The 12,235-nt window shown below is 46.2% G+C and overlaps 1 protein-coding gene across 7 annotated transcripts in view; it reads left to right on the top strand.

Annotated features, from left to right (window-relative positions):
• Positions 1–2,402: 2,402 nt before the first annotated feature.
• LOC144680470 (putative Polycomb group protein ASXL2) overlaps positions 2,403–12,235 on the top strand; it is a 312,304-nt gene continuing 302,471 nt past the window's right edge. For 4 of the 7 annotated variants that reach the window (XM_078541449.1, XM_078541445.1, XM_078541446.1 and 1 more), the window contains exon 1: positions 2,610–2,707. Coding sequence is in view for 1 of the 7 variants with exons in the window: in XM_078541444.1 (XP_078397570.1) it covers positions 2,651–2,707 (57 nt within the window). In the remaining 6 variants the exon portion in view is untranslated. Of the gene's footprint in view, positions 2,708–12,235 lie in introns of all 7 variants that reach the window. The other 3 variants (XM_078541444.1, XM_078541463.1, XM_078541458.1) reach the window with 3 other exon arrangements.

The following is a 12,235-nucleotide window of genomic DNA, read 5'->3' on the forward strand; positions in this document are numbered from 1 at the left end:
GGTGGTGGGATGAGGGAGTGGCTGGTCTGCGTGTGTATGAGAAGATTACAGACTAGCCCAATTAGGCTCAGCTCTTTCCCCCAACCGCCTCGGGTTTGAATTTGCAGATGTGCGAAAATGTCAGACACACACAAAAAACAAACAGAAAAAGAATCCTGAAATCTGCAGGCAGCAGCTCCATCCCGGAGTGTTGCTGCTGCTGCTCCCAGTGCAAAATTAGCAGCTCCTTCCTGCTTTCTGGGATGCTGTGTCATCCCTGGGAGCTTTGAGCTGACTTCCTGTATCACTGTATGGGGCATAATGAAGCTCTGCTCCAAGGGGATCAGGTCGGGGGGTGGGGTTAGGGGGGGGCGTTGGGGTGGGGGGGTTTGGGGTGGTTGGGGTTTGCGTTGGGGGTGGGGGGGTTGGGGGATGTTGGGTGGGATGGAGTGGGGGGGTTGGGGTGGGGGATGTGGGGTGGGGGATGTGGGGTGGGGCTGGGGGATGTGGGTAAGGGATGTGGGGTGGAGCTGGGGGATGTGGGGGGGTTGGGGTGGGGGATGTGGGGTGGGTTGGGGGATGTGGGGGGGTTGGGGTGGGGGATGTGGGGTGGGGGATGTGGGGTGGGTGGGGGATGTGGGGGGGTTGGGGTGGGGGATGTGGGGTGGGTTGGGGTGGGGGATGTGGGGGGGTTGGGATGGGGGATGTGGGGGGGTTGGGGTGGGGGATGTGGGGTGGGGGTAGGGGATGTGGGGGGGTTGGGGATGTGGGTTGGGGTGGGGGGGTGTGAGGGATGCAAAGAGGGGCACCGAGAGCCAACTTTTATCTGGGAGGGAGAGGAATAAAAAAAGAGAAGCGATGTGCTGGCTACTCAGTGTATTCTCCACAGTCGCTGTGTGTGTGAACGATACTATTTCCTGTCTTACTGTACATGACGTGTTAGGATCGTGTTTGTGTGGGCGGGGCCCTGTATCATGTGAGGGGGGAGGGGAGAGTGAGGGGGAGGGGGAGGGGAGAGTGAGGGGGAGGGGGAGGGGAGAGTGAGGGGGAGGGGAGGGGAGTGAGGGGAAGGGGAGGGAGGGGAGGGCAGGGAGGAGGAGGGGGAGGGGAGGTGAGGGAGGGGGAGGGGTGTGAGAGGAGGCGGGGAGTAGTGAGTGAGGGGAGTAGGGGAGGGGAGTGAGGGGGAGGGGAGTGAGGGGGGAGGGGAGTGAGGGAGGGGGAGGGGAGTGAGGGAGGGGATTGAGGGGGAGGGTAGTGAGGGGGAGGAGGTGGGGTAGTGAGAGGGGGAGGGGAGTGAGGGGGTGGGGGAGTGAGTGAGGGGGAGGGGAGTGAGTGAGGGGGAGGGGAGTGGGGGAAGGGAGTGAGTGAGGGGGAAGGGAGTGAGTGAGGGGGAGGGGAGTGGGGGAAGGGAGTGAGGGAGGGGGAGGGGAGTGGGGGAAGGGAGTGAGGGAGGGAGGGGAGGAGGCGGGGAAGTGAGTGAGGGGGAGGGGAGTGAGGGGGTGGGGTAGTGAGTGAGTGAGGGGGAGGCGGGGTAGTGAGTGGAGGGGAGGGGAGGAGGTGGGGTAGTGAGTGAGGGGGAGGGGCAGTGAGGAGGCGGGGTAGTGAGGGAGGAGGCGGGGGAGTGAGGAGGCGGGGGCAGTGAGTGAGAGGAAGGGGAGTGAGGGGGTGGGGTAGTGAGTGAGTGGGAGGGGAGTGAGTGAGGGGGAGTGAGTGAGTGAGGGGGAGGGGATTGAGTGAGGGGGAGGGGAGTGAGGGGGTGCGGTAGTGAGTGAGTGAGGGGGAGGGGAGTGAGGGGGCGGGGTAGTGAGTGAGTGAGGGGGAGGGGAGTGAGGGGGCGGGGTAGTGAGTGAGTGGGAGGGGAGTGAGAGTGAGGGGGAGGGGAGTGAGTGAGGGGGCGGGGTAGTGAGTGAGTGGGAGGGGAGTGAGTGAGGGGGAGGGGAGTGAGTGAGGGGGCGGGGTAGTGAGTGAGTGGGAGGGGAGTGAGTGAGTGGGAGGGGAGTGAGTGAGGGGGAGGGGAGTGAGTGAGGGGGCGGGGTAGTGAGTGAGTGGGAAGGGGAGTGAGGGGGAGGGGAGTGAGTGAGTGGGAGGGGAGTGAGTGAGGGGGAGGGGTAGTGAGTGAGTGAGTGGGAGGGGAGTGAGTGGGAGGGGAGTGAGTGGGGGAGTGAGGGGGAGTGAGGGGGCGGGGTAGTGAGTGAGTGGGAGGGGAGGAGTGAGGGGTGGGAGGGGAGTGAGGGGGGGAGGGGAGTGAGTGGAGGGGGGGGAGTGAGGGGAGGGGAGTGAGTGAGGGGGAGGGGAGTGAGTGAGGGGGAGGGGAGTGAGTGAGGGGGAGGGGTAGTGGAGTGAGTGGGAGGGAGTGAGTGAGGGGGAGGGGAGGAGTGAGGGGGAGGGGAGTGAGTGAGTGAGTGGGAGGGGAGGGAGTGAGTGAGAGAGGGGAGGGCCGTACCCTGCAGCCGGCGGCATTATGGCAGCAGCAGCCGCGGCCGCCGCCTGAGAGGCCGGGCCTGTCACTCACACTCACTCTCACACCGAGAGAGAGAGAGAGAGAGCGGGCGGGCGGTGCGTCCCTCAGCCTCTACCCCCCCCCACCCACCCCGCCACCACCCCGCCTCCCCCTCACATACACACACACACCCCGTCTCCATAACCTTCAGCAACTGTCAGCCTTACCGACATGAAGGAGAAACAGAAGAAAAAGAAAGGACGGACCTGGGCGGAGGCGGCACGAACGGTAAAAAAAAAACCCAACGGCCGGCGCGGGGCGCGCGCGGGGGGGGCGGTGAAAAAAAAAATCAATAGCCATGTTATATATTTATATTTATATTCCTCTTTCCCGCCCCCCCCCCATATCATCCTCCTCCTCATTGTGTGGAAATATATATCTGTATATATCTATATAAAAGTTTGTAGGTGACGGCGCGTGTGGGTGGGTGTGTGTACACGGGTTCATGACCTATTCCTACTAGACAAACTACAGCAATCATTTCACTGTCAGGGCCTCCCTTAGGCCGGGAACTTGGTATTTTCTTTTAATCTGTTTTTTCTCCCCCCCCCCCTCCCCTCAAAACAAAAAAAGGGGGGAATCCACTGACCTGCAGAGACTATATATAATCATGTTTCCTCAACTGTCAGCTTTTTAAAGTTCGCAGTTTCCTTTTATTGTTGTTGTTGTTACACAACATCTTTTCCCATTATCTTGTAAATAAAATAAAATGTGAGCCAACAACTCCCCCCCCCCCCCCCCAAAAAAAAAGGGGGGGATATTCATGGATCCTTGCATAGCCCTCATGTCATGAGGTTTTTCACAACATAATGCTGTTTTTTTTTGTAGGGGGTGTGGGTGTGGGTGGGTGGGGGGGGGGTTTGGGTTTGGTGTTGTGCAAAAATTTCAGTTGGAATATCAGACCACTTCTCCAAAAATGGGCAGTTTGTTTTTCTGCACACTTTTGGATGAATGTTTAAAAAAAAAACCCCTGTGTGTGTGTGTGTGTGTGTACGTATAGCATGGATCATCTGGTTGGATTGAAGCAGTAAAAGCTGATCTGCTGGAGACTGGCCCCCCTACCAGAACATCATGTCACTGTGTTTTGTCGTTGACGTCAGTGTGTGTGTGTGTGTGTGTGTGTGACAGATCAGAGATTGGCACCTAACGATGCCACAGAGCAAAAGATACACTTGACAGATAACGTGGGAACAAACTGGGGTGTTCTAGCAGGCCACTCCCTCTGCACTGTGGTTGCTGGTTGAGTATTAAGATGTACAGGATGTGTTTTTGTTTTCAGTTTCTGCTGCTTGCCCTCAGCGCCCATGCTCAAATTCAATTACTTGTTGGGAGACCTGAGACGTAACATACCTTCACCGTAATTCTTGTATCAGTAGTCGCTAATAGATAAGATTAGTGGATCTCCCTGTTGTTGCATGTGGGGAGTCAAGATCAGCCATACCAGGTTCGAGAGTGGGGATAGTTGGACCAGGAAGTGCAGACATATTTCAGTATTCATTTTAGAGTCATACATTCTGTCCTCATTATGTTTCCATTATAAATTCTTTAGTTCACATTTGCAATAGACGCCTTTGTAAATCTGTTATGCTATAATTGCATTTATCTACCAGTGCTAAGTGCCTCCATGGGCAGGAGAGTATAAGTACAGCATGTCAAGTTTATATTGGCGGTTATAAATGTAAACACAGGAATTCATAATGGATAAATTCATAAGGGAGTGTATGCGCACCTAAGATTTCCAATATATGATTATAGTTGTATTTTGTGTATTAGCGCTTCAGTGGAATTGTTGGTCCATGGTGATCAGAATTGCAACTACATAGGAGTTGGGAGGTGCACTACTCAAATGAAAAAAATGGGGAGGAAGAACATATAGCCCCTTATATGCCCCACTTGGTTGCACCTACAGCGGGTGTTAGTGTTGTAGTGCTCATTGCATCAATCAGACTGAATCAGTCACGTCCCACAAGTCCAGATTGATGCTCAGCCAGTCACTTGTATCCTCTTTGAGGACTCCAGGACCTGGAACGATAAAATATTTGGGAACCGAGTTATTCTGGAGCTGGAGAAGCGGCTGTACAAGACCAATGATGGAATAAAGTCAGGGCAATGGTATAGATCAAATAGTTCTAATTTCTTTAACGTATGAAGCCAACTGACCCAGGGATCTTGAGTCAGACCTATATTTTTCACCATTTAACTGTGCAGCAGTTTTAATCGGCTTCAGTAAGGCCATCAGCCGTGGTTAATCAGCATTTGACACGTCACGTTTTGGACTATGTGTATGCATAGCGTGTTTCAAATTTGCTAAGTTCCTAAAGTTGCAGCATATATAATGTGATTTTATTCAGCCTGTAAATTAGTTGAGCAGAATTTGATACAGTGAGTTAGAGTTAGATGGGGTTTCCTTGGGGTGAGAATATGTGCTTTTTGATTTTCAGGTTACTGTGTTAAAACCAAGGTCATATTTTTCATGACAACCAAAAATAAAATTAACCAATGAATGCTGTAATGAACTTGATTGAATGCTTTTCTTGTGGCTTTTGACTACAGAATAGCACCTGCTAGGATAAACATATAACTACAGTTTAATGCTCCAATGGTCTTTCAGTTGTTCTAAATCTGGAATAAGTGCATATCCCTTCTATCTGTGCTGGTAAAATTAGTTCTAATGAATCCAAATCTGATGATTGCTTATTTAGAATATTCATTTGGAGGTGGTTTTGTATAATGTTTCTGACCAGATCCGCAGGACAATCTATATCCATGTTAAACTGTGTGTATAATAGGGATGTTTATATATAGTTTTCACATTTCTTGCATATAATTCTAAAACATAAGCATTGGTAATAAAGCGAATGAAAAAATTAATTGACAGCGTAGAGTATTGAAGGATTTAGATTAACTTGCAATTGAAAGACAAATAACACTGATAAATGTGAAGTATTGAGGATCATTCAGAAAAGAATATGTGCATTGCAAGTGTACAGTGAACAAATGATTTGAAATGACGTCCATCTCGTTACTTTCAATATCTGGACAAGGTAGCAATGGAATAAAATGATCTAGAATACATAAGAAGTTGTAATGGGCTCCACAATGTATTAACCAGACCACTCTTAGAATACTCTGTTCAATAAATATTGTTACATTATATAAAAAAAAGCATTGGGAGAGTGTGGTAAAGAACAATAAGTCCTTTGCAAAAGTTATGCTGAAAGATCAAGAAATTCATCATCTGTCATCCATCATATTGATAGAAAGATGGTGAACATGACTTGCCCACAAATTGGATTATACTGAGGGAGAGATGCGCATGTCAGCCTACTCTCTCATCCGGGCCTATCTTGGCCCCAAGACTAGTCTAGACGCCTGGAAATAGATCGGATGGAGTGGGTGATCAGGACATCTTCTGTGTCTTGTCAAGCTCTACGCATTCCAAACACTGACTAACCTTCAAGACTGTTGTCCAGTCCGCCGGAATCAGTCTTGGCATGCCAGCGTAGACAAATCCCTAGTCACCGAGGGTAAGCCTGTTTGGCCCACCTGTTGAAGTGGTTTACCGTGGTGTGGCCACTGTCATATGCTAACAACTACTTGGAGCCACTGGTGAGCGCAGGGTGGAAGGTGAGGACCAATACAGGATGAGCCATTCTAAAGGGTGGCGAGAGGTGCTAACCCTCCCTTACACATTCAATAAAGTAAGCAGCCCAGGAGGATATCTCTTGGAGGCATGCAAAATGTTCAATTAAACCAGGAACTCTAGTTCAAATTATGTCACGTGAGTAGGATATTGATTTTAAGCTGGTGAAACTAAGTTTAAAATGGATATTAGGAAGAATCTCTTTACTGCTGGAGTGATAAATGGTTCAACAACCTGCCACGTTGGGTACTGAATACAAATACATATTAGCCTGTGTTGCCTTCTTCGTGAAATTTTTATTGTTGCTTCTTTGATCTTAGTATCTCATCAGCTGACCATGGTTGTTCTCATTGTGTTAAGCAAATAAACATTAATTTGAAAATGGAATAGGTGATTTGGAGCCAGTAATCAAATGAGTTTTTGCCAATCCTGAATTGAACAGAACTTGTTTGCTGTATAGTTGTGTTATTGTTGCCTATGCTGCATGTGCATTTGTTTCAGCCATTGTGTACTCTGATTTTATACCAAAATCAGCCTGGTTCAGTCAGCCTGACTTAGGTTAAGTTGGCCTGCATCCTAACAAATAGTCCAGAAATTTTGGAGCTGATCACAATTTCATCCATCCCAAATTTGACGGGACAATATGGAACACAGGAATTGCTAGACACAAAAACTCGGTTCCACCAAGTTCACCTTCTATCATCTTGCTGGTCACATGATACAATGATAATGGAATTGTTGCCTATTCATGGCAGCTATTCTCTATCAATTAGTCGAGAATAGACACAGATATGGTACAAGGAAAATCCTAGTAGTGGAGAGCTTTGCGAACTCATAAGTCAAAGTCATCTTCCTCCCAAGGATACTAGACCTTAACACGTGCCAATTCTAACTGGTTCCACCATCTCCTTAGGAAGTCTGTTCCATAAATTAGCCCTCCAATATGGTGAAATATTATTTCTATAGATGACTTGTGAATTTACCCCTGTTCAAAGCACAGGCTGTGTCCCTTGGTTCTACTGTTCTCAGCAAGGTAAAATAGTTTGTCCTGGTCTACATTATCTAGTCTTTTTAGAATCCTAAAAACAGTAATTATATTATTCTTAGTGAGGGTATGGTCAATTTACATAATGCTCCTCAAAATCCAATTTCTTCATCCCCATAATCACTTTGATTGCTTTCTTCTGTAACCTTTTGGTTTCTATTACATCTCTCTTGTACTGCAGTGACCGGAACGGGACATAGTGTAACCTGGAATACTGATGATTTAGAAAATGACAGGATTACGTCATTAATTTAGCTCAATATTGTCCTTTTAATACATCCCAACAACTGATTTGCTCTCCTCACTGCCGCTGAACATTGTTGTAATAGTTCCAATTTATTGTCATATCAGAACCCCCAGATCTCTTAAATTTTCCATTCGAATTTTTTTCATGGATGCCTATATGATTTACTCTTGTGGTGTTTTTAATATTAAACTATGTTTCTCTTTCCCTTTCTTGGGTTTTCCTGTCCATGAGAGTTGGTCATCTGCAACTGGACCTTTCCATTCTGAAACAAGCTGCGAGCTTGAGGGTGGCATTAGCTGGCTTGACAATCCTCCACAGTACCATGACGAAACTTGAAACTCTCAGATCCAAACCCAAATGCTATTACAACGTGGGGCTCCTCTATTGCACTGTGCTGGTTACTTGGCAGAGTTATATTACTTCTTTAGTGCTATTTAATATTAACATTGAAATATGTTACAAAAAGAAGCATGCACCTTCCAACCTTCCGAACCCACGACCTCTACCATCTAGAAGGACAAGGGCAGCAGATAGATGGATCCCCTCCAAGTCACTCACCATCCTGACTTGGAAATATATCGCTGTTCCTTCACTGTTACTAGGTCAAAATCCTGGAGCTCCCTCCCTAACACCACTGTGGGTGTATCTACACTACCTGGACTGTAGCGGTTCAAGAAGGCAGCTCACCACCACCTTTTCAAGGGCAATTAGGGATGGGCAATAAATGCTGGCCTAACCAGTGACACCCACATCCCGTGAATGAATAAAAAAAGATTATTTTTTAGCTCACTTATTTAGCATCCAAAATAAACAAGGAAACTGGAAAGCTATATATAATCTATACTGAGGAACCAGATATAGTAGGAATCACTGAAACAGGACTGACATCTAAATATTGTAGGTTATAATATAATCAGAAAGGATCGGGGAGAAATAAGGAAGTGCACTAGCTGTACTAACTAGAGGTAACAATGGTGGTTAAATAAAACTGACAACAAAGGTTGGAAACAGAATCCGTATGAATTGAAATAAAGAAGGGGTTGATCATGCAAATGGGGATATGCTACAGACAACCTAATGATGGAAAGGGAGTGGAGGAAGAAATATGCAAATTAATATGTGAAACGAGCAAAGGATATAGATTAATAATCATGGGAGGTTTTAACTACTGCAAATAAACTGACAAGAAGAGGTACAGGGAATGGAGTTTTTACATTGTGTGCAATCTTAAACAGAATGTGAAAAGTCCAGTAAGGGATGGAGCACTGCTGGATTTAAAAATGGGAAATGAACCAAAGCAGATAAGGCAACTAAATGCAAGGGAATAGCTGGGCAATAGAAATCACGGCGTAATAAGATTTAAGATAAAAATTGAGAAGGACATAAGAAAGACAAAGACCAAAGTAATAAATTCGGGAAAAAAAAGCTAATTTTAAGGGGATGAGAATGAAACTAGGAGAAGTAAACTGGAAAGTTTGCTGACAAACATAGATATAGAACAGCAATGGGAAATGCTTAAAATGTGGACCGAGAGTCTGAGAGAAATACATTATACTTAAAAACAAGATCAAATGATTCAGTAATGATACACAATGGATGAATAAAGAAATGAAGAGAAAACAGAAACTAATGAAAAAGACACATACTAAATCAGCAAACGACAAAGGAATAGATTACGTAAGGTAAAAAAAGAAAAGTTAGGGAAGAAATTTTTAAAAAGTATGGTGAAAAAAATACATAAGTAAATTATCAAGAAAGAGAAAAGTATGGAGTGAAGTATTCTACAGACACACAAATAACAAAAGGAAAATCAGGAGAGAGATAGGGCAATGAAGGGATACGCATGGTAAACTCACTGGTGATGACAGTGATATAACAGAAATATTAAATAATTACTTTGACTCAGTTTTTACCAAGGAGATTAATATGGTGAACATGATATAGAGAAAAGATCAAAAATATATAAAAACATTTGAAATGGAAAGGGAGGGGGAAAATAATTGATCAAGCATTCAAATTTGGAGAGGATGGATTCCATCCACCCATATTCAAAGAAGCTAAAGAGGTAGTGGAGGTACTACTGCATTTATATAAAAATTCATTAGGAAAGGGAACAGGCAGACAGCCATATTAATAAGGAGGTAGAACAAGTCCAGGAAACTATAGACCAAGCAGCTTATCATTGGTGGTAGTAAGGGTAATGGAATCTTTAATTAAAGGTATAACAGAAAAATTCTATGATTCTAACATCCAGAAACTGAAAATATAATAGAGTAATCAGCAAAGATTCCTAAAGGGAAGGTCGTGACTGTCCAACCTTACTTAATTCCTTGAAGAAGTAACATAAAGTGTAGATAAGGGTAATGAAGACGGTATAATATATTTAGATTTTCAAAAACCCTTCAATAAGGTACTTTTATAGTAGACTAATGACGAAGGTCAAAACAGGTGTAATCAGGGGACAAGTAGCAGAATGCATAGTGATTTTCCACTTTGATCGATCTGTCACCACTTGTTCACCATTTACACACATGATTTGGACTTGAGTCAGATGCGCAATTTCAAAATTTGCACATGACACCAAATTGTGGGTGTCATTAATAGAAAGGAGGACTTTTAAAAAATATAAGAAGACATTAATACACTTGTTGAATGGACGTATAATTGGCAAGTGAGCTGCAATATAGACAAGTGTAAGGTAACACATTTTGTAGGAAGAATAAGGAGGCTGCACACTCCTTGGAAAATAAGTGCCGAAATGAGATAGAGGGATCTGGGGGCACAGATACACAAATCACTAAAAGTAATGACGTAGGTGAATAGGCCATAGAAACTAACCAAGCACTGGGGTACTGGGGTTCAATTCGAGAGGAATAGAGCAGAGAGGTTATGTTAATCTTATATAGAGCTTTGGGCTAGGATACACTTGGAGTAATTTGAACAGCTCGTCTCCATATTGTAAAAAAAGACATGGAGGCAGCCCTGTGGGTGTACCTGCACCAGATGGACTGCAGTGATTGACCACCTTCTCAAGGGTAATTAGGGATGGGCAACAAATGCTGGCCTTGCAAATGATGCCCACAACCTATTAAAGGATAAGAAGAAAAATTCTGGCCTCTTGTGCATGCCGATTTCTATTGCTCCATCATTGTGGCTGTGCGTTCGCTTGTCTAAGGCCTGACAGTCTGGAATTCCCTCCCTAAAATTTTCTGCCTGTCTACCTCACTTTCATGTAAGTTGCTCCTCAAAACCACCTCTTCAACCAGGCTATTGGTCTCCTGTCCTAATATCTTGTTTTGGCTCAAATTTTGTTTGGCCATTCCTATGAAGCTCCTGGGGACCTTTCACAATGTTAAAGAAGTTATTTAAATATAAGTTGTTGTTGAGCCAGTACAGGATTTTGACTTGGCCAGGTGGAGAATGGCCACAAGAAATCCAGAATGCCAAGTGCCACCAATGACAGTTTATTATTCATTCATGGAAGCATTTGTTGCTCATCCCTAATAGCCCTTGAGAAGGTGCTGGTGCGCTGACTTCTTGAACTGCTGCAATCCCTCTGTAGGTACACTACAGTGCTGTTAGAAAGGGAGTTCCAAGATCTTGGCCCAGCGACAGTGAGGGAATGGCGATACAGTTCCAAATCAGGATGATGTGTGGCTTGGAATGGAACTTGCAGGTGGTGGTGTTCCCATGCGCCTGCTGCCCTTGTCCTTCTAGGTGGTACAGATTGCGGGTTTGGAAGCTGCTGTCGAAGGAGCCTGGGTGAGTTCCTGCACTGCATCTTGTGTGTGGTTGGTGCACACTGCTGGCACTGTGTGTAAGCGGTGGGAGGAGTGAATGTTTAAGGTGGTGGATGGGGTGCTGATCAAATGGGTGCTTTGTCCTGGGTGGTGTTGAGCGTCTTGAGTGTTGTTGGAGCCGCACTCAATCCAGGCAGATGGAGAGTATTCCATCACATTCCTGACTTGTGCCTTGTAGATGGTGGACAGGTTTTGGGGAGTTAGGAGGTGAGTTCCTCACCGCAGAATTCCCAGCCTCTGACCTGCTCTTGTAGCCACAGTATTTGTATGGCTGCTCCAGTTGAGTATCTGGACAATGCTAACTCCCAGGATGTTGGTAGTGGAGGATTCAGTGATGGTATTGTTATTAAATGTTAAAGGGAGATAGTTTGGGCAGGATTTTACGTCCTGTGGGCGGGCGCGCACCCAAACCGATCAGGCGTAAAATAGCATGCAATGACGTCGGGCGAGCGTCCCGACATCATTGCGCACTCGCGTGATATTTCGCTCGGCGGGCGCGAGCGGGTGCCAGAACCTCGCCCGCCATTAATTAACAGGCCATTTAAGGCCGTTAACAGTCAAATTGATGGCAAATTTTTAATTCCCCGTGCAATTTTGCACTCGTCGCATGGGCAAAAAGGGCAGGCGGCATTTTCAAAAACCTCATCCAAGGGCGGGACAGAAAGGGTCAGCAGCATTGCCAGTGGGAGTAGTGAGCAGTTTGGTACATAGTTTGCTGCTGGTGACTTATTGGTATTTGGCAGCTTCATCTCTGTTTGGGGCTTCATTCTTAGCATTTCCAGGCTTTATTTCAGGACTCCTTGGTATCTGCAACGCTCCTGGAGGATTCACATTGCGTGGACACTTCAGGTTTTTTATTTATTCATTCACGGATGTGGGCTTCGCTGGCTGGGCCAACATTTAGTGCCCATCCCTAGTCGCCCTTGAGAAGGTGGAGTGAGCTGCCTTCTTGAACCACTGCACCAGTATCAGAGAGCCTTCAGTTACCTTGGTAATGGGGATTGCGGTAGCCACTGGTGGC

This window comes from Cetorhinus maximus, chromosome 5, assembly GCF_964194155.1.
Source record: "Cetorhinus maximus chromosome 5, sCetMax3.hap1.1, whole genome shotgun sequence".
Taxonomy (NCBI): domain Eukaryota; kingdom Metazoa; phylum Chordata; class Chondrichthyes; order Lamniformes; family Cetorhinidae; genus Cetorhinus; species Cetorhinus maximus.